Below are 21,902 nucleotides of genomic sequence, written 5' to 3'. Positions count from 1 at the left end.
CACTTTGTACCTTGATTTAAAAAGGTAAATTAATAAGAGCAGACAGCTCTACCTTTTTCATGTTTTTAGAGTAGTTCAAACATATCCATCCATTTGCCACCCTTTAATCTGTGAAACCACATAGAACTTTGTCTCAAAGTAATTAGAATATAATTTAGAAATGCAAATTGTAAAACCAAAAGATGGAGTGAAAGAGTACAAACTGGACTATATTTATTTTTAATACAAAATTTGCCAAAGACAAGTGAGATGATAGACAAACAAAGGAGTTTCATCCTTTATGTAGCTTGGATAAATCAAATTAAACGTCCCCTTCAGACTGAAGGAAAAATCGGATCTTCAGTCCTGTTGGATTCAACAACAAAAAAAACCCCTCAGCAATTCTCACGGGCTAAAAGTCACTTGTTTTAAATGGCAGATTTACACATCGATTATGCCAATTTTGCTGACATAGGAGGATTTTTCTTTTTTTTAAATACTATACAAGAACAACAAGTGAGAAAACACTGAGATAATTGATTCCTAAACTGGCTTCATTCAGTGTAATTGCATACAGGAACTAAAAAAAAAAAACTTAAGCTCAAGTTATGTTAAAGCGATTTAAAAAAAAAAAAGTGTCCATTTTGATTTATGGACACAGTAAGTCAGGGAAGGAGTATCTGGTATTCATCCTTTTGGCTAAATGGCAGCTTACACAGTTTGACTTTAACAAAAAAAAAAAAAAATATATATATATATATATATATGCTACAGACCAGTTTCTAATAACTGGCCTTGAAGGAGAATTTAAAAAAAAATCAAAAATTCAAATTTTAAAATGAATAAAAAGCACGCTGAAACATGCTGCTTTATTTTCAGCTATATGAGCCTCATGGTGTGAGATTGTCATTCAGACTACTTTTGAGTGGAGGTTATTCAATCCCTTCCTATATTTTACAGTGTTCTGTGACTTGGGGGGGAACAAAACACAAACATTCAAAATGCAACTTTGTTTCCATTACATGGCATACTTTTGGGTCCATTCTTTTGCTAGTTTGTTGTATCTGAAGAGAGATGAGAGGGGGGGGGGGGGGGGGGGGGGAGAGGGCATAAGTTCCATAGAATCACCGGAACTGTGCAGTTAGGTTGTGCGTACTAACTTTTCTTTGTCATTCTTGTAGATCTGTGCTATATCCGGAACTAAAGGGTCATCCGGGTTCGGATCACACAGCAAAGAACATATGGACAATAGCACTGAAAGTCAGAGACAAAAAAACAAACAGATGCAGGATATTTAGACACCAAAGCCTCTCTATTCCTTTGTACACACATTGTCTAGAACATGACACAAAAACCACACAGTGCAGTTACCTTTCGACACGGTTAGTGCGGGAGACCACTGCGACCGTAGAATGTCCAAACAAATACTCCCGTTGCTGTTGATATTTGGGTGATAAATCTTTGTTGTAAACGCTACCTGGAAAAGAGGAGATGCTATCGACGGTTATTCTGTAGTCACAAAAAGACAATGAAGAGCCACGGAGTCCGAGTCCCAATTGCTTGGAAACACACATGCGCAAAATGGATGGATCTCTCTCTCACCTTTGGAGGCTTGAAGGGGTAGTCGGCGGGGAAGAGGATTGTGAGGAAGAAAACTCCTCCTTGGTAAGGACTGTCACCCTGACAAGAATTGGAGGAAATGGCACAATTGGAGTTGGGGTCTTAAAGGGGACCTATTTTGTCAAACCAACTTTCTCTCGTATTTGGGACGTAATACTGGGATGAGTGAACGTGAACTCCGACTGACACAGTAGTCATAGTTCATGTTTACAAAGTAGTCCTCCAAAAAAATGACTTGAGTAAGAGTCAAAAGTACACAGTGAAATAATTACTCAAGTACTGAGTAAATAGTGAGCAACTTCTGATTTTTTTTTGTAACCACAGCATGATCAATAAAACCAAAAATTGCTGTGTGTGTGTGTGCACAGTCAAAACTACAACAAAACATTTGCAATTTACTTCTCAAGTTATCAGTGAGCTGAAACTTCCCCGTTTGGGCAGACGGCGCCAGACAAAATACTACAATACACGAAAGCTGTTGTTTTTGTTCGTCTAAATGTAAACACGACGAGTTGCACGCCGTTGCCTTCGTGGTAGCGACGACCTTCCCGACACGACGATCAGCCGGGCTGGCTTATCTCGATTTGATACCCATGCCGGCCGGGAAGCCCAACAGAAGACGACGTGTGAGGTCATGTGACTTTCTCGTGTCGTTCGATTGGCGAACGAGACTTAAAACGTCACGAGCACTTCCACCGGATTGGCACAAACGGCGCCCGATGCACAAGTCAAAGTCGTAGTCTCGCACACGAAATAGTTGATCAACGACATTTACATCATTGTAATGGAGTCAAAGTACCGTTACTCCTTAATAGCGGAAGTGCACTCGCGTATTAGTCCGCCGCGGAGTAATATTCAGAGTTACATGTGTGTGTGGATGGCAGACGTGTGGAACGGATCTAGCTGCCAGCGTTCAAGGAGTACGAAACAGCCTATGACCACACCGATGGCGACCCCCCGTCCCCGCAGGGAAAACTCAGCGGATCTATACGAGTCACATAAATGGCGTATTTTGAGACCAAAACAGCAAATTTCGGCGAAAGGCAACTGATTTGCATGTAAGAACGCTTTATAATGTAAATGTAAATGCACAAAGTCATTCTTGATGGGGAAGCAAGCGTGATTTGCCATTTGGTTGACCACCAATCGTGTCGCCGCTTCGTTCGGACAACCTGGAAAACATGAAGCAACCGCGTAATACTCACCGGACCCATTATTGTCGCCTGCCAATGAAACACTGGAAAGAAAAAAGGGGAGACAGAAATAGGATAAGAGGTCAACCCGTAAATTTGCCATTTTATGGCATCGCATCAGAGACGTAAAACGGCGGAGCGTGTGAAGTTTAACGCGCAGGACTCTCTGCCCACGCACGCCCCTTCGAAAGCAGCCGTCACTCATCTAATTACGGTCCCATCCGAAAGCATTGGAACGGCAAGGTCAATTTGGATGTATTTATTATTTATTTGATGGTATTTACATCTTGGTGGGTTCAACAACTCGGGACAGAGCAGCTTTTGTTTGAAGCCACCCACTTTTCAAGTGAGCAAATGTATTGGAACATGTGACTGTTGCTCAGGTGTTGCCTTTTACATTGATTGCTGAAACATTAAATCGTGCTTCTTTTGGTTTTGGGTTTCACCTGTGAAAACTGCATTTGCTGTTAAGCAAACGTGAAGACCAGAGAGCTGTCTATGAGAGAAAAGCAAATGGTTTTGAAGCTGAGAGAAGAGGGGAAATCAATCAGAGCTATTGCACATTGGGCATAGCCAATACAACAATTTCGAACGTCCTGACGAAGACAGAAACGACCGGTGGACTGCGCAACCGACATCGAACGGGTCGGCCGAGGGTATCGACGGCAGTTGGTGACAGAAACGTGAGCGCTGTGAAGAAACACCCAAAGACATCAGTGCCAACCTCCACGGGGCAGGGGTGAAGCTATCACAATCCACTGTTCGAAGAAGACTTTGAGAGAGGAAATATACAGACAGGCCATACCACAAGATGCAAACCACTCATCAGAAAAAAAGAATCAAAAGGCTAGATTGGATTTGGACAAGGTTTTAGGGACTGATGACACAAGAGTAACCTCTACCGAAGTGATGGAAAGGCCAACTATGGGGAAAGAAAGGACCTGCTCATGATCTAAAACACACAAGCTCATCTGTGAAGCATGGTGGAGGGAATGTCATGGCTTGGGCTTGCATGGCTGCTTCTGGGACAGGCTCACCGGCCTTTATTGAGGATGGAACTCGGGAGAGGCAAACCAACTGAGCCCCAACTACTGCTATGCCTCTGAATAAGGGACAGCTAAAATAACGAAGGAGTGGCTTCAGAACAACTCCGTGACTGTTGTTGAATGGCCCAGCCAGAGCCCTGACTTAAACCCAAATGAGCATCTCTGGAGAGACCTGAAAATGGCTGCTCACGTACTTCGGCCAGTGAGCCGCGTCACTGTGAATCGTGGACCGAAACGTGTTTACTCACTGTCGTCGCTCACAGGTCCAGCAGAACACTGTGCTGGAGGGTCTCTCTGCAGGTCCTGCAGCTCCTGCTCAACAAACCAGCAACACTGCCGTCCATCATTCAGTTGATTCGTTCCATTATAGCGTTCTACTTTGATTTCATGATTGACGCTGCGTGTCGAATGACTACGATTAGTCGTGGACAAAACACATCCTACGCTAATTTGTTTTCAACTCCAGGCGTACATTCGTCGCTCCAGGAAACGCGTGGCTCCGGTGACAGCGTCGCTCAAGTTCTGCAATAAAGGTCTACTTGACGTCTCCCCGCATAGATCTAACATTTGGAACAATTCATGGAACAAATCAGTCTAGTTACAAAATTGGACTGATTCAAAACAGAATTTACGTGAAAGGCTTCACCATAATGGCGAACTCTTTAGTTATCACGACTTTTACCAACAAAGATATCAGAGAATCTTTCAACAAAGCTAAGAAAATAACCCCTATGGGGATATATTTTGATGCTCAATTTATGAATATGGAGTAAAGTGTGGCTTGTTCCTATTAGATTTGTCATGACAAACAAAATCAGAGGATGACATACTACAAATCCGATATACCCAACTAACATCTATATTTCAAGGTTTCTAAATGTTGATATAACAAATGTTACTTTTGTAAAACTGAACCTGGAAGAAATTTATTTGATAAGATTACACTCTCCTTGAGTCACAATTTAAAAAAAAAAATGGTTTTGATTAACTTCAATACTTTGTTGGGCAAGTTTCACATCCACAAATCTAAAATTATAAAACCAAGCCCATTATTTAAATAATTTGGGAGTAAAGTTGATAATGATTTCAGATCTCTTAATATGATAACAAATCATAAATGTATGTCAGTAATTATCCATTCAGAAAGATAAAAAAATATATATATATATATTTTATATATTTTAATCAGCTAGAGAATATATTCAACCTCTACCCCTACGAATTATGAAACCTCATTTGATTGTATTCATGTGTTCTTATCATTCAAAGCTCATTGGTTGTCAATTTCAGGTTTTAAAAAATAATAATAATAATAACGTTTTTTGTTTTTTTTTACTGTACGTTTCCGGAGATCGCCACGACTCGATTTTGAACCTTACTAGCAAAAGTGCCGCAGTCCTCGCAGCTATGTGTCTGTGCGTTTCGCTTAACAAGCTAGCCCTCAACTTTGAAGTTGTCATGGTCTGCCAGGAGGTGTCAACAACCACATCATTTCGAAAAATGTTGTGTCAAAGCAAAACCACATTAGGTAACAGCGTCTTTATCCGAACCGCTAACCTTCGACGGTCCATTTCTCTGCCGCTAGCAAGCTCGTCAGTTACCTTATGTATTCTTTTCAGTGCCATGTTGACTGATGTAGCCGAACTTCAACTAAGCGTATGACTTTTTTTTTGTGGGGGGGGCGGGGGGGGGGGGGGGGGGGGTCAACTTCTTTATCGATGCTGTCACAATCGCTAATTGCAGTTCATTCCCTTGCCCGGCAGCCGGTTTGGGGTTTGTGTATTTATGAAAGCTCTTTTGTTTCCGCCTTCCTGTGCCGACGCAAGGCCGCTAAGGCTCACGGGAAGTGTAGTTTACGGAGCTCCGCCCAACGAACCGAACACACGTTGACGTTTATAATTGCGAGATGGCTTCACTCGTTATCTGCGTTTGTGAAATGTCCTCCCCATTACAGCGGCTTGCATTTCCAACAGATAAGTATAATTGTCTGTGCAATTACAGAGGCGGACAATTAAGGCAGCAGAGAGAGGCATTTATTTACACAAGTTTACAACAAACAGAAGTAAGGGCGGAAATAAATACAAAGGGTGTGGTGGGTGAAATGGCCACATTCCAGAGATAGCAGGAGTTTCTGTATAAATTGCGCAAGAAATGATGAGTGACAAGATACAGCACCCGTCAACTATTGTTGCATGTATGAAGGATATTCGGGATATGCCTAGGTTATTTGTTTTGGTAGGATATTCATGAAGTATTGACACATTTGCACTGATAGCAAGACGCTTACCACATACATACGACTTGACAACATAAAAATAGGATATTCTGTTATTTTCCGGAGGATTTTGTCAATTACAAAGTTAGATATTGTATTCGCAGTGAAGGAAATATAGGATATTCAGCATTTACAATTGAAATTGACGAAAAAAGTTCTTTGAATATACTAAATTCGAACATTAAAATCTGTTCGACTGACATATTATTTGATTTTTTTTTTCGAGGAAAAGGGCAAAATGACGTCAGTACACCTTATTTTAATCACGCTCAAATGTACTCAAACACTGTACTACAATAGCAATGCATTTCAATCATCCCGATAGCGCACAGTGGGAAAAAAAAAAGGCTTGACGTCGGTCTTTATGTGTGTATTTTTCACCATCAAAGTATCAGCTTTAGAAAAGAAAAAATACTGCTAAACTGAAGTTTAAAAAAAAAAAAAAAAAACCTCCACTGGCTGTCACAACTCAATACTTGATTGATTACGTATTTACGCGTCACTGTTCTTCAGAATAAATGTATATTACTTCTATGTATTAAAAAGTGATCAACCGACGAAAGATTCCGCCACTTGCGATTGTTGACAATATTTGGTGACGCGATAAAGTTCGTTGAAAACAACAACAACAACAACCTTTACACGGCTGCCGTAAAGCAGTGCGAGTATGTTTTGCGACGGTATGAAATTGTCGCAACACATCGGATGGCGTCACCTGAACCGATAGTAAAGGTCCCTGTTGAATTCCACGCAGCTACGCTAAAATAGGCGCAAGAACGTCGTGTTTGGTCTTTCTAATCAAGCGTTGGCCTTCATTGTGAAGGTGGCCCTACGGCGCGGTTTGCACATTTTTGACAGTTGAAGGCAGAAAACGGAAGACTTCGGAATCAACATTTGGACGAGAGCCTTTTCGTAATTGCGGTACGTTTGAACGGATCGTTGTTTTGGTAGTCTGCGTTTGTTGCTGGGAACTTCAATACGTCCCACTCTATAAACTCACAATTCGTCGCAACGTTGAGAGTCCGTAGCCCCAAGCCTCCAACCGAGGCTTCGTGTTGAAAATGGGGTAGCGTTATTCCATACCGACGTTTCATAGATTCCATTTGGAATGGTGCAATATGATGTAACCGCTAATAGTGACAAGTTAATTGACGTCGTTACTCCGTATGTAGCACACGACGCCTTTGTGCTGTTGTATTTTGAAATCCGCCAGCGGAAACGGCGCTCGGTTCGCCCGAGATTGACGCTTGTCAGGAAGTGGGATGTGGCCAGATTGCATTTATGCTGCTGTTCGAGATATGAAAATCATTGAATCAGCGCGCCTCGCCAGCTCTGCTTCACCGCAGGTCACAGCGGGGAGAACAGCGTTGCTCTCCGGCACTCGAGTCGCCACCGGGAGTCGAAAGCAGCGAGCGGAGTCGCTGGGTCTTTGCTTCCGTTTGGATTGGACCACTTCCCTCAAGACTTCACAACCTCACGCCCAAACACTTGATTGCAACTGCATCCAGGGCGTCGGTTACGTAATAAGGATGTGAATCCATATAGTGACTTCGAAACAGATCTAGATTCTGGTTGAGGACGAAGATTTACTGGGTCTCGTCGTTTATTACAAATGTCAGCAAGTCACCGTCACCGAGTGATGATGGAGTCCTCTTTAGCTCTCGGTAGACTGGAGCTGAGTGCCGCCGTCGGGGTCAACATCACCCCGTGCATCTCTCCCGGCGCCTCCACCAAAGAGATGATCGCTCACCGGCCCGTTGGAACACAAGGACCGGCTCACCTCAACGGCTGCGTGCCGCTGTCACACCAGGTCGCGGGTCACAAGTACGGCGTGGATAAAGTGGGTAAGTCCAACTTCAGGGACAACAGGTGCACCCCTGGATGACTTGCATCCAAATATGCCGGCTGAATCCTATATATCTACTTTCCCCAATAACGGAAGAAAGACACCTGGAAAAGAATCAGGACAATTATTACAAATTAAAATTATATATACACACACATTTCGTTCACATTTCGCAATTGTTGCTGCCACCTTGGTTTTATAGGAGTCACATCTCGTACACGCTGAAACAGCCGCGCTTAAAGTCCCATTTTCAAAAAGGTTCTCGATGATTTCGAATGCTCGGCCTTCCCCGGCGGACCGTAGACGTTCGCGATCACAGAGTGCTCGACATCACAAGTCCAAAAAAGGAACTCTGAAGACACGAAGATAGTTTTCGCGAAAAAGGCGGAGTAAATAATAGGATGAAACATCTTGTACATCCGAAAGTGTAATTAGCGTCTTCAGAAAACATCTTGCAAATTATAAACCTTCATTTCAGAAACCTAAGTGGAAAGACATTTTCTCATTCAAAGTTCAAATATTACTTTAGATGATGATTTTTGTTTTGGATGGATCACAACTGGCAATCATTCCGTTGCTCATTTGAGGAAGGTTTATTGATCTTCAAAAGGAAATTCAGTAGGCCACGTCTACGTTCTTACTCATTCGGTAGATGCCTTGGTTGACGTTAATCGACTGTGGCTGCAAAAGAAATGACTGGAATTTACTGAGCAGAGCAGGCCAGACCTCTTCCGAAGCCGCACGGCCCTCATTTGAATCGATACCCATTTCTTCACCTTGACAATAGCGATTGGGAGCAAGCCTTTGCTGATGGCCTCAAACACCGTGAGAAGTACTGACCTACATTCACAATTTAAATTCTAATAGTTTCATGAAATTGTATGATGTCATTCCTAACAGTCTATTCTCTTCATTTCATAGCATTTCTCTTTGCTACACTGCTTTCAGGAGTCCTTATGAATGTTAGCTTTTTATTTATTGATTCCTTTTTTTGTCCAATCAGATTTTAGCTTCTATGTGCTGCCAGGTCTGATTAATCTGCCCAGGGCCTTCAGAATCAGTAGTGCTGACTGATTGAATTTAAACTAGGGATGGGTGAGTACCGATACCGGCCTTATTTCAAGGTATTGGGTAGTCGTACTTAAGACTCATTCACTGCCAGCCCGGCCTCCCAGTAACTTGGATATTTGACTTCTATAGCCGTCAATGGCAGTGAATGAGCTCATGCATCCATCCATTCATGTAAAAAAAAATAATAATAATAATAATAACAAATCTGACATCCGGCAAGTCGTCCTCGCCAGTAGTTGACACTACACTGTGGCAGTTTGGCAGATCAGCGAATCATCATGTGTGTCAGAAAGAAAGGTCTTTGTTCACAATTATCTGTCATTGTGTTCATGGAAATTTCATGGGTCGAAAGTACTAGTGGTTCGGTATTTGGTATCGGTGAGTACTCAAGAGTGGTTAGGGTTAGGGTTAGTAATTATATTATTATTATTATTAGATATTAGTAAATATCTCCCCCGATTGCTCAGTTTGGCTGGACTGCCAGGGTTCTGCTCATTCCAAACGTCTTCCATTTCAAGATGATGGAGGCCACTGTGCTCTTAGGAACCTTAAGTGCAGCAGAAGTTTTTTTTTGTAACGATGGCCAGAGTTGTGCCTTCCCACAATTCTGTCTCTGAGCTCTTCAGGCAGTTCCTTTTGATCTCATGATTCTCATTTGCTCTGACGCACTGTGAACTGCCAGGTGTTATATAAACAGGTGTGTGTGTGTGTGTGTGTGTGTGCGCGCTTTCCTAATCAAGTCCAATCAGTATAATCAAACACAGCTGGACTCTAATGAAGCTGTCGAAATGGACAGCACCCAAGTCAAATATGAGTGTCACAGCAAAGGTTCGGAATACTTATGACTGTGTGATATTTCAGTTTTTCATTTTTAATAAATCTGCAAACATTTCTAGAATTGTTTTAATACGGGGGGGCTTGCGTGTACGTTCATGAAGAAAAAGATGAACGTAAAGGATTTTAGCAAATGGCTGCAATAGAAGAAAGAGTGGAAACATGTAAGGGGGTCTGAATACTTTCTGTACCCGCTGTACATCCAAACAGAAGACTGAAAGGGATTCACTGCATCACTAAATTAGTTGAAATCGATAGGGCCTTCAAATAAAAGAGCTGATTTTCTTTCCCCTAAATCCTATTTCAGATTTTTTTCCCCCTTCGATAAAAAGAAAATGCGAAGGACCTCATTTCAAACTTGGAGAAAGTGTCCTTTTTCAACACAACCCTTAATACATTTTAATATAACGTTTTAAATGTTCAACAATAACATCAGCAACTTACAGGTTCCCCCCTTACATCATTAAAAAGAAAACAAAAATCTGTCATGTCCCTCGAAGCAAGATCATTTGGGGAGAAAATGCCCAGAATGTCCTTTTTCAAGCTATTATTCTGGTAGGTCTTTTTCGCCTGGCAGTTCAGACGGCCGGATTTCTCATTAATATGCGACACTTAATACGCTTTGATCCGATTGGCTCGATCGTGTTCTCAATCTAAATATGGACAACAACTTCGCTCCGATTGGCCGTTGGCGATATCTGGGCGACCTCGCGTTTGGCTCATTCGATTCCTTCCTGTCACCGTGAAGCAGAATGCACCCCGCGTCAGTTTTCCTGAGATGAGGAGGCGTGCAGCGACATAAAGCATATCAACGATGAGACAAATGGAATCGGTTTTCTTTGAGCGGGATAGCTGCCTGTCTCTCTGTATCGAGTTGTTGAAACAAAGCAGCATTGAGTTAGCCAGCGTGACGTTATCTTGGTTTTACGACTGCGCTTAGTCTCGAATAATTATTAACACAGGACGCATACGTTAAAGTCGTACGCCCGGCTTTGCTGCGTTGAACAAATAGTGGAATCCTGCCGATCCTGTACGGCTGCCGCTGACTGAACATGATAGTACGCCTCCCGTTGCTCGTTCGCCCAGGCCTCCGTAGGTCTTTGTTCAAACGTGCTCACTAATGTAGGTCCCCTTTTGGAAGGTTTCTTGAAGCAGCATACTACAAAAGAAGCATTGCATGATAGCTTTCATAAACACGGAATGAAAATACACAATAGAACTGCTAGTGCGAGTCGTTTTGCATGAAAAGCTGTAGTGGGAACATGGGTAGGCGCATATCTTCGTCGGTAATTCCTGAATTCCTGCCACGTTCGAGGGATTCCCAAGTTGATGGCTTTCGTTTTCTTGGTCCTCCCAGTCGCGGCCCTTCCAGCTCTCGCTGTCGTTGCCCACGTGAGCAAATTCAAGTAAACTTTCTCGTCTTTTTTCATCAAAACATTTGAAGATAAATTCTCTTCACTCTATAGTTTTATACTGCATGTTTTCATAAGAATAGTCATTTTATTTTTGTTTTTTTGTCAGCATGAATGATCGATTGGCAGGACCTTGTGCTCTAAAAGGACTCAATTCACAAATTGCATATTTGAATATGATTCTTGTTTCACGAACAACTGCGTTGTAGCCCGCGGTCTTCTGAGAGCCATGCTCTTTGTTTGTTGAAGGGATTCTGCAGCACCCGGACGGAACGGTCCTGAAGCAACTCCAGCCTCCGCCGAGAGGACCGAGGGAGATGCGGTTTTACAGCATGGTAACCGTCGCGTGCATGCGCGCGCACACATGCAAAACACGCTGCATAGAACAGGAAAGATGGTTATGTAAAAAAAAAAACAACTAAACAACTGAATAATACATTCTGTTTAGCTGTATGGACAATATCCTTTTGTTTGTTGTTTGTTTTTTTACTCAATTCAGAACGGCACAGAACAGAAATGCCTAAATAATAAATACAGCGACTCCTTGAAATACGAGTGACCTGGCTATTTGTTATTTTTCAAGTAACTCAATTTGACTTGGAAGCGCAAACTTGAGATACGAGCACTCGGTGAACTCAATCCAACTCCCTTGTCGATTTAGCAAATATTGAACAATTGATCAAAAAAGAGGCTTTGAGCCGTTTAATCCCATTCCCGGTTGAAATTGACTGTTAAGCTAAACGTGCAACAAAGAAATGACACTTTGTGAATTTATAACAATCGCATAGCTTTGCCTTAGTTCCAGTCCACTTAGCTTCAAGCTAACAAAGAATGTAAAATGCCATTGAGAAGCTAACGATTCGCACTGATACTTGCGATGGATATTTGAACACAGTGAAGCAACGCATGTAGACAGACAATATAGCGATACTCAAAGGCATTCTTAATACATTAGGAAAAAAGACTAATATGCGAGCAGCTCACTGAGGCACAGTAGCGTTAGTAGAAAATGTCGGCTGCTATTCTTTTGAGAATATTTGTCTTCATTTGTGTCTACATGACTTCACAGATAGGTCCGAGGTGGGCGCACCAGAAGGAGCAGCACAATGAATTGGGTCGCAGCATTAAATGGTCATGCACAAGCTTAAAAAAGACATTTTTATTTCTTCCCATTCTATTTACGGTAGTGATGCTATTACCCTATTTTTATAAAGTACAATATACAACTTTTTAGTTTTTCTTCTTCTTTTTTTTTTTTGGGGGGTGGCGGGGGAGAGACGGACGCGGACCGATCATTGGCATTTCCATCCACTTCAATGTGTGTTTTGAGTCATGAGCATGGTCAGGGAATGAATTAAGCTCGTATCTCAAGGCGCCACTGTAGTTTTACAAATCAAATGAAATCAACCATGCAAGGGTAGTTGTTTTTATTCCACTTGAACTGACCTAAATGGAGCGTCCATCCATTTTCTGTAGCGCTTACCCTCAATAAGGGCCGCGGGCGTGCTGGAGCCTTTCCCGGCTGTCTCCGGGCGAGAGGCGGGGCTACACCCTGAACCGGTCGCCGGTCAATCGCATTCGCACCGACGGGGAATTTAGAGTCGTCAATGAAGCGACCCTTGCGCGGCAGGACGTTTCAAAGCGTTCCATGCGAATTGCAGATGGCTTCCTGAAAGTCATTCAAGGATGAGTGTTATTTGGGCACCGGCGCACTTCAGTCCTCTCACATTTCTGTGGGCATTGGAATCCTTCGAGCACGTTGCTGTTCCGATTTCCCTCAAAGGGCCGTCGTGACTGAAACCGTATCCATGTCTAATCGCCGCCTTATATTATCCCATAGACGCAACAACTTGATGGATAACTACTTTGGAAATCAGACGTCAAGGATAATAATTTGTCCGGTACAGTGCGGCGCTTTCTCCAGCAGCCCCCGTTTTCAGTGCCCTCTTATTGGTGTTTACTAGGTATACGCAGAGGACTGCTGTAACCCTTGCCTTCTTGAGCTCCAGACCCATCTTCCGAAATATTACGGCACCTTGTCCTCTCCTGATGCACCCAACGGTATGAGACTGTGTATATGTATAAGTGAAAATATACAACACAAGATTCCGTTGCTAGGTATAGCCGTCGCTTAGCGATTGACGAATGATTCGGTCGGAGCGATTTCACTCGTTCGAGGCCGCTCCCACGCGCGGTCAACATCTCCGCCTGTCACTGTCTCAGACGTGTACATGAAGCTGGAAGACGTCACCCGACGCTTCGTCAAGCCGTGCATCATGGACGTGAAGCTGGGCCGGCGGAGCTACGATCCGTTCGCCTCGCAGGAGAAAAGGGAGCAACAGATCAGAAAGTACCCGCTGATGGAGGAGATGGGCTTCCTGCTCCTTGGCATGAGGGTGAGTGTCACATATATATATATATATAGAAGGGCTCTTTTGAGGGGGGAAAAAAAATGTTTTGGGGGGAGAACACCTCATTCTTTAATATAGGAATGTGCTGGGTTTTGCTGCCATTTCACAGTAAGGATACCTAAATAACTCTTTGTAATCATTGATGAAAAGGGCGAAGTGCAGGTTACGTCGAGCTTTGTTAATAGTTAGCAAAAGGGAAAAACAAAGGTGGGCAAGCGCTAAGTCACTCGCCCTATTTCTATTCAATTCCAGCAGTTCATTTCGCTCTTTAGAAACATTCATAAATTGCCAGTTGAAGTCCAATGTATTGATAGTCTTATGTGCACATTAGAATTGTTACTGGTTGCGATTAAGATTTTCAAATAATAAGTCCTCGTCGAGCCTCGAGGATCGCATAACTGCGGCTCATCCCGCTCGGGACAATTGTGCGTTATTTGAGTCCACTTAATGAAATGTACTATCTATATGTAGTCCACGATACAGAGGACTTTGATTCCACTCCGAATCCAAGTTCGGCATGTTCACATAACACATGCGCGGAGTTGTGTCAACGCGCATCATTTAATTGTATGATTTCGAGGTCAACATGGGCGGGAGAAGAGAGGAAGGACTGATTGGGCATCTTATCTTTTTGAAAGGAAACGGTCAAATCGTTCAACGTCGCTCAGTTCCCGTCCGTTGTTGGCATCATCATTTCCTGCCCGGTTTTTAAGATAATCCGCCAACAAGTCGCGGAATATGTTTTGCGCAGGAGTCAACAGGGATTTGTATATTCTGAAAATGTGTTTGAAAGGCAATGCAAATTGTACAACTCACGCAAATACTGGAAAAAAGGTGGTTTGGCTTTAAGCATGGGACACATTTTCCCCATGTAAAACCACGGTAGCATGAAAAAAAAAAAAAAAAAATCAAAATTAGAATCTTTTTATTTTTTATTTCCCCCGAAGAGACTTCAATTGACTTCCTGTTTCTCTCTGTGGGCGGTGTGCACGTAGTTACACTATTAAACCACTAGGTGCCGTCAAGCCCACCCTTAATTGTATCACGTGGCACAGGAAGTTAGTGGATGACATTTTCAGCCTTTTTTTTGCTTCAATCGAACTTTCCGTCAACCCTCATGATAATAATTAAATGGATGGACTGATGGATTAAATTCCAGCTTGTGGGATCCTCATGATAGTGTTAAATATGTATTTTCTTTTCTGGCAGGTCTACAAGCTGTGCAGTGACACTGTTGACACCTTTGACCAGCACTACGGGAGGGGACTGTTGAAGGACACCATTAAAGATGGTATGTTTGGGTGTCGCACGTTGTACGGCGCTCCACGCCACGGACCTTTCCCTTCCAGTCGCAACAGCTCGAGCCACACGGCGAGTGTGCTCACTCGGCGACACGCCGTCGAAGTACTTGTGTGTCTGTATTCTGCGTCCTCGCTCCGTGACTGAAGTTAGCTCTCATCGCTTGAGGATTTGAACAACCCAGCGTTCGTTTTCCGCTTACCTCCACGTACTCGTTTCCACCGCGCTCACACTCTCCACCTTTGAAAGAGGCTGAATGTAGATCCGATTCCATTTTTTTCCCCCAACTTTCGCGAGCCGTATCTGAAGTGGCACTTTGGGAACGTGTGTCACGCTTGATTGACGTTGTGTAAAGTGGATGTTCGTGCCTTTTCTTTCGTCTCTCCCCCAGGCTTGGCTAAATTCTTTCACAACGGTGTTTGTCTGAGGAAGGACGCAGTCGTGGCCAGCATTCGCAGAGTGCAGAATATCCTCCGCTGGTTCGAGTCTCAGCGTCAGCTGGTCTTCTACGCCAGCTCGCTTCTCTTCGTCTACGAGGGCCTCCCCTCTTCGTCCGCCTCGAGCGCCTTCCCCCTCACCGGTACCCCGACGAACAGCCCGGCCGCTGTAGGCAAAAGTTGGGATGGGGAGGATGACAGGAGAAAGGAGGAAGGAGAAAAGAATGAAAAGATGGCAGAGCACAACAACAACAACAACATTCAGGGGGCGGTGCCCTACGATTGCACCTTGGACTCGATTTACAGCAATCGCAGGAAAGGTGGCCTCCATCTTTGCGTCAAGGCTCACCTTCAAGGCAGCAGCGGAGACGCCGGCACCGCGGGGACGACGACACCGCGCCGACCGGTTGCCGTAGAGAAATCGCCGCAGCAAGACAACTCCACGTGGTTGTCCCGGCAACCGCCAAACGCAAATGGAAACAAATCCCGACTTGAAGGGAAGGGCGAGGATGGAGAGGGCGAGGAGAGCGGCAGGAGAGACGAGGATATGGTGCGGGGAGGAGGCGAGGCAACGGGGTCGAGCGAAGGCGACGCGCAGGTGGAGGTCAAGATGATCGACTTTGCCCACGTTTTTCCCAGCGAGAGCCACGATCACGGCTACATCTATGGCCTCAGGCACCTGCTGAGCGTATTGAGCCAGATACTCTCCGATGCCGCTTAAACTCGGCCTCGCTTGACCTTCCGAACTCGCTGAAAGTCAACCGTTCTCTCCGCCGACCTGTCCGCTCTCCCTCCTGAATCGCGGCGCCGCCGCCGCCGTCGTCGTCGTCATCTCGCCCGATTGTCGTACGTGTGCGCGCGTTAAGTGGAAGGCACGACAACGGCTAGCGAGCCCTTGGAGGCATTCGGACCCTCCGCTTCAGTCAGCTGACTCCGCGGACTCTCACATGACACGAGCTCCAAAATGCGACCCTACATTTGAAATTCACTGGATTTGACGAGTCTATTTTTATATTCAGGCCGCCGAGGAAGGAAAAAAAACCAAACTATTGGCTTTGTGTTGTATATCAGAACATCTCAAATCCTGAGTGAGCCAGAGATTTTTATGTATTGTTTATACTATAATAACTATTTGATACTATTTATAGATGTTTTAGGTTTTCAATTTGTGCTTGATCGCGTGGATGCTGAGAGACGAGCTTTCACTGCCATAATGCATCAAAATATCCATTTTTTTCTTTTTTTTTGGGTCATTCTGATTCATTCTTTTTTTTTTTTTTTTTTTTGTTTTAGCAGCAGAAATCATTGCTTCCAAAACACTACTTTTGGACACGAATAAAAAAAAAAAAAAAGGCCAAATCAATAACGCAAAATGCTTGATTGCCATGTTTCCACCGAGAGGTTCAGTTCACAGCTCTGACATTAGCGGTAAAAAACAAAACACAATTAGGACCTAATCCTTTTCAAATGGGCAAAAATCTGAATTATTATTTTAACATTAACACATTAAAGTATAATCCAAAAAGAAGTCGGTACCATCAAACAAACATTCAAAAAACTGCCAATTTTTTGCCAATTTTTCTCTGTTTTCAAGTTGAACAACTACAAAGTTATTTTTTTTATCAGGATATCTTTTTTTTTTTAAATGAATCAGCCGATGCATCGGCTATGGGAACTTTACTCTGCCAAATATCGGAGTCGGCCTTAAAAAAAAAAAAAAAAAAAATCCACATCAGACGATGGGCGTTTAAATTTTTCTGTATGCTGCTTGGTGTTTACTTCGCAATCCAGTCTTGCATTCCTGTTGGACATTTAGGGGACAATTCTCCGGAGACCAATCAAATGTCCACAAGCGCAGCTCGACGCAACAAACGTACTACCGCATGCTACTACGACAATATGGAATAGAAATGTACTTTAGGCTAAATGCTGTGAGTATGAACCCGAATTTCTGCTTGATTTTTTTCTTTTGGCATGTTGACATCTCTCAGCATTCACATTCAATTTTGGAGGGAATTTCTACTTTTAAACAATTAAATGAGTAAAAAGATGTCTTCCCAAATTCCATTTCTGCATAATTGACTACACAGCAGTACGCGGGGCAGCCAAAAAGTCAATGTTTTTTTTTTGTTTTTTTTTAATTATTAGTACATTGAATTCAATTGGGCTCATTACTTTTTGGCTGCCCCTCCTATGATCGTGCATGATGATGATGATGATGATGATAACCGTGATTATATCGAGATCCATAATGTCCACTTGGACCTTTCAACGTTGTCCCGTTATTGCCATCCAATAACATTGGATGAGTTGCCGTAGCGATACAGGCGTGGCCTGCTGGAACGTCAAATTCGGAAAATCAACTGTAAATACAAGAAAGCAACTCGATGCATATTTTGGCCCAATTATTTGAACGAGATGTGCATTATTTCGGTTCAAAGTGCATTTTGAACCGCTGTTCGACAAGCAAACCACCGACTGGAACTCGGGTTCCCCGAATCCCGTGAATGATTGAAAATGCTCATGCAAATGTTTCAATCTTAAACTGACACACTTTACTGCCATCCAATCTGTTGACGTTGAAACATTTAAGTTGTTTTTCGTTGAATCCCGTGTCAACGGGGATCGAACTCAGGTAATTAACACCCAAGAATACGTAGAGTGGTTACCATGACGCCAGATGGTCCTCTTGCTGACTCTTAAAATGGTCGTGTAGATGTTTTAAGCTCATGTCGTGCTTTTTTTTTCCCCCCCCGTCACCTTATGAATTGCAATATGCATTTCGGTCGGCCGTCAAACAACCCTTGTTCAATTTGAGTCCTTGTTGCGGTTTGTGCACTCCCACTTTATTGACGCAACGTTTAGCACAGGCCCCGCTGTAAGTTCGGTTGTCAGAAAGCGGTACAAAGGCCAGTTCTTAATCTGGTGAGGTCGCAACTTGCACGTCAACTTTGAAGATTGTACTCGAGGAAGAGGCGCCGCGTAGCCAGAGAGAGACGAATGGAGAAAGATGGGCTTTTGCTTTAGGTTTCTTGTTTTGGGCATTGTGTGGATGGTTACAAAGGAGTCTTTGAAACTGTCATGGCAACCTAAGTGAACGACCTTTTTTTTTTTGGTCCTATTTGCCTCGTATTTAGAGTTGTATACTATTTATAGAAATGTCTCCGCAGACACTGCAAATATCCTACATACTGTACGTCGGGCGATGGTAATCACGCGTAATGCAATGAGTGACAGATGAATGACGTGAACCCAAAGCGACCTTGATCGAACCTATCTTGAGATTAAAGCAGTGAAAACGGCAACCAATGAAGTGCATTTTAATTCCATCCTAAATGCAAAAAAGACTTTTTTTTTTTTTTTTTTTTTTTTTGTCTTAATTGATGTTTACACACGTTAACAATCATTTTTTCCCGTACCTGCTTTATGTGATGTCAATGATTTCATTTTGTTTTTGTGTTTTGAAAAATGTTTTGTTCATTCCGGCAGCTTTATCAATCTCTTTTTGTTCATTTGGCTCGCAAGCTAACAAATGTCATATCATACATATTTACACAGGGAATCATTCATCAATTATTTGGTTTCATGACAATAGTGCAACTTGTAACTAGTGTGTAAAGTCTGATAATCAGACTGAGGTTCTTAAGTGGGCGCTTTTTCCAGTACTGTGAATTGTTTGTCCAGCGTTACTTTAAAAAAACAACAACAACAACAACAACACACAGTTACACCCAAATACGACTTTACAGAATTCACGCTAATAAGTTTGTGCTTTCAACAAATTTCCTGTTAATTCCCAACTTTGAAAATGACTGGAATTTGCAACCCTAATACTGTGATGTATGAACTAGCTTTGTTGTCCTCAATTCATCAATGCACGTCAGCCTCCATCCTGATGACGAATCATATCGGTTGAAAGTTCCATTCCAGAAAAGGATATGGAATTTTGGGCACAGACTTGACCGCCTGATACCAAATACAAACCTGCTTATCTGACTTAATGGCCTGTATTTTGTACTTAAAGAGTGCTAAATGGCAGACTGACACGAGGAAAGTAAATAAATGAAAACATGTTGACCGTACAGTAAATTGGGCCCAATTGTATATTGTTAACATTTGACTTGTTTTCCCTCATGGCCAGAATTAAGCGTGATTTAATTGTGTTTGAAAATAAGAATTTTTGCATACTGGATTTTTCTTTCATGTTATTAACGGCCATGTTGTCAGATATACAGTATTAGTGCGGCGATTCCTGATTTCTGATTTTTGCATATTTATCAACCACAAATGTTTCAGATCATTCAAACCATTTGTATATGTCACAAAGGCAACCAAAGTAAATCTAAAGTGCATCAATTAAGTGAAAGAAATGGCCAAACGTATCAGGCCCTCTTTGTGTGAAGGGAATTGCCTGGACTAAATAAGTAGTGCCGCAAAAACCCGCAATGGAGCGTTTGCCGTAACTGGCGATGAGTCGTTTTTAGCCATTCAGAGGAGGACTCGCTAGTATGTTTTGGGTTGTCCCCGCTGCCTAGCAGTTCTTTGTATATGTCAGGATTTTCTGGTAGACAGCAGAATTCCTTGCGTTATTAGTCACAGCATGTTGTGCAGGTCCAGAAGGCGCAAAGCAGCCCCAGACCGTCACACTTCCCGCACCTTATTTGACCGTCGGCCTGATGTTCTTTTGATCAAAAGTTATTATTTTTAGGCCAGATGTATGGGCCACACACCTTTTTCAATAGTTGTCTTATCAGTCCACAGAATAATTCTCTATACAGTGCTGTGTTAAAGTATTGGCCTCCTTCTCAAATTCTTAGATTTTTGCATTGCTTTCCCACTTCAAGATCATCAAACTAATGTAAACATCAGACAAATATAACCCGAGTGAATTTAAAATGCTGTTTTTAAACGTTGAGTCCATTTATTAAGGGAAAATAAACAATTCAAAGTGACTTGGCCCTCTGTGAAAACTATTTCGCCCCCTTGTTAAATCATTCATTAATTGTGGCTCATCACAACTTTTGGTTTAGTCATTTTCACACCCAGGCAAAATGAAAACAATCGAAACAAATTCAAGAAGAGTCGAGAAATAAAGTCATTGACATCTATCAGTCTGGAAAGGGTTACAAAGACATTTCCAAAGCTTTGCGATTCCAGCGAACCATAGGGAGAGCCATTAACCTCAAATGGAGAAATTCTAGAACAGTGGTGAACCTTCCCAGGAATAGCCGGCCTACAAAGATCACCCCATGAGAACAGCAATGACTCATCCAGGAGGCCACAAAGGAACTCAGGACAACTTCTAAAGAACTGCAGGACTCCCTTGCCTCATTTCAGGTCAGTGTTCATGACAAAAATAAGGAAGGGACTAGGGAAAAATGGCATCCATGGCAGATTTCCAAGACCAAAACCACTGCTGACCAAAAAGAACAAAGGCTTGTCTTACTTTTGCAAAAATACATCCAAATGATTCCCAAGACTTTTGGGAGAGTATTTCTTTGACTAACGAGATGAAAGTTGAGCTTTTTGGAAGGTGTGTCATTACATCTGGCGTAAATGTAGCACAGCATTTCAGAAAACATCATACCAAAAGTCAAACATGGTGGTGGAAGTGTGATGGTCTTGGGCTGCTTTGCTCCTTCAGGACCTGGGCGACTTTGTGTGATTGATGGAACCGAGGCTCTTCAGCAGAAAACAATGAAGGATAATGTTGGGCCGTCAGTTTGTGACCTCAAGCCGAAGCGCACTTGGGTTCTGGGTTCTGGAGCAGGATAAGGAGCCAAAGCACACCAGCAAGTCGACTTCTGAATGGCTTAAAAAACTAAATGAAGGTTTTGGAGTGGCCTAGTCAAAGTCCAGACTTGAATCCCATTGAAATGCAGTGGATGGCCCAACCAGTTCTTAGGTTTAGGCAGCCATTACTTTTTGACATGAGGCCAGGTAACTTTGAAGTTTTTTTTTTTTCCCCCCTTAATAAATGAAATCACCATTCTCTTGGGTTATATTTATCTGATATTTACATTTGTTTAAAGATCTTAAATGTTCAAGTAGGGAAACTGCAAACAAAAATGACAGAATTTGAGAAGGGTGCCAATCCTTTTTCATGGCACTGCAAGTTTTAAGTTTGTTGTGATTCAAGTGTCTTCAACTTCGGGTCTCGCTGTGCAGTCCGGCCGGGGTTGCCGATTGCCAAATCCCACCCGAATTACATAAAAGCCGAACTGCTGTGACCACCCGCGCGCGACCCTCACGGCGCTCAAAGCTCAGTGGTCTGCAGACGCTGATGTTCCGACCGAGAATTGAACATGCTCTTGTGTGCAAAATACATTTTCAGTTGAATATATTGGATTTTATGCATTGTAAAATTGAGCAGCGGCGAGGAAGTGAAACGTTCCTTCGCAGCTGGAAAAGTAATTATTTTTGGGCAATAAAATTACATTGAAATAGTTTGAAGTTTGATCCTTTTTGGAATTGGGGCG

General features: G+C 42.9%; 2 protein-coding genes across 8 annotated transcripts; one reads left to right on the top strand and one right to left on the bottom strand.

Annotated features, from left to right (window-relative positions):
- Window positions 1-196: 196 nt before the first annotated feature.
- Window positions 197-7,248, bottom strand: LOC133469614 (ubiquitin-conjugating enzyme E2 D2-like). Of its 6 annotated transcripts, none has more exons than XM_061756895.1 (7): window positions 7,114-7,248; window positions 4,087-4,150; window positions 2,805-2,836; window positions 1,582-1,659; window positions 1,351-1,456; window positions 1,140-1,233; window positions 197-1,043 (listed from the first exon to the last, which is right to left on the bottom strand). In XM_061756895.1, coding segments are annotated over exons 2-7 (357 nt in total). In that variant the 5' UTR covers window positions 4,088-4,150; window positions 7,114-7,248; the 3' UTR covers window positions 197-997. The 6 variants fall into 6 exon arrangements, with proteins under 6 accessions (XP_061612879.1, XP_061612874.1, XP_061612877.1 ...); XM_061756890.1 differs by lacking the exon at window positions 7,114-7,248 and adding an exon at window positions 5,440-5,564 and having other exon boundaries at window positions 4,087-4,171; XM_061756893.1 differs by lacking the exon at window positions 7,114-7,248 and adding an exon at window positions 5,440-5,564.
- Window positions 5,831-21,870, top strand: ipmkb (inositol polyphosphate multikinase b). 2 transcript variants are annotated; one of them, XM_061756880.1, is made up of 7 exons: window positions 5,831-7,034; window positions 7,772-7,957; window positions 11,526-11,611; window positions 13,241-13,337; window positions 13,500-13,672; window positions 14,897-14,978; window positions 15,378-21,870. In XM_061756880.1, the coding sequence occupies exons 2-7, from the start codon at window positions 7,852-7,854 to the stop codon at window positions 16,142-16,144; spliced, it is 1,311 nt and encodes a 436-aa protein (XP_061612864.1). In that variant the 5' UTR covers window positions 5,831-7,034; window positions 7,772-7,851; the 3' UTR covers window positions 16,145-21,870. The 2 variants fall into 2 exon arrangements, with proteins under 2 accessions (XP_061612864.1, XP_061612863.1); XM_061756879.1 differs by lacking the exon at window positions 5,831-7,034 and having other exon boundaries at window positions 7,287-7,957.
- Window positions 21,871-21,902: the final 32 nt, after the last annotated feature.

Source organism: Phyllopteryx taeniolatus, chromosome 19, assembly GCF_024500385.1.
Source record: "Phyllopteryx taeniolatus isolate TA_2022b chromosome 19, UOR_Ptae_1.2, whole genome shotgun sequence".
Taxonomy (NCBI): Eukaryota; Metazoa; Chordata; class Actinopteri; order Syngnathiformes; family Syngnathidae; genus Phyllopteryx; species Phyllopteryx taeniolatus.
Note: the sequence above shows the minus strand (reverse complement) of the source record. Positions and strands in the feature narration are given on the sequence as shown.

What these genes read in the sequence shown, in the direction of transcription:
- ipmkb (XM_061756879.1), top strand. Translation starts at nt 7,726, where the DNA reads ATGTCAGCAAGTCACCGTCACCGAGTGATGATGGAGTCCTCTTTAGCT. An exon ending in GTACGGCGTGGATAAAGTGG is followed by an intron (nt 7,958 to 11,525) that starts GTAAGTCCAACT and finishes TGTTTGTTGAAG; the next exon opens with GGATTCTGCAGCACCCGGAC. An exon ending in TCCTGCTCCTTGGCATGAGG is followed by an intron (nt 13,673 to 14,896) that starts GTGAGTGTCACA and finishes CTTTTCTGGCAG; the next exon opens with GTCTACAAGCTGTGCAGTGA.
- LOC133469614 (XM_061756890.1), bottom strand. Translation starts at nt 5,463, where the DNA reads ATGGCACTGAAAAGAATACATAAG. An exon ending in CACTGAAAAGAATACATAAG is followed by an intron (nt 4,172 to 5,439) that starts GTAACTGACGAG and finishes GATGGACGGCAG; the next exon opens with TGTTGCTGGTTTGTTGAGCA. An exon ending in ACCCCTTCAAGCCTCCAAAG is followed by an intron (nt 1,457 to 1,581) that starts GTGAGAGAGAGA and finishes CCTCTTTTCCAG; the next exon opens with GTAGCGTTTACAACAAAGAT.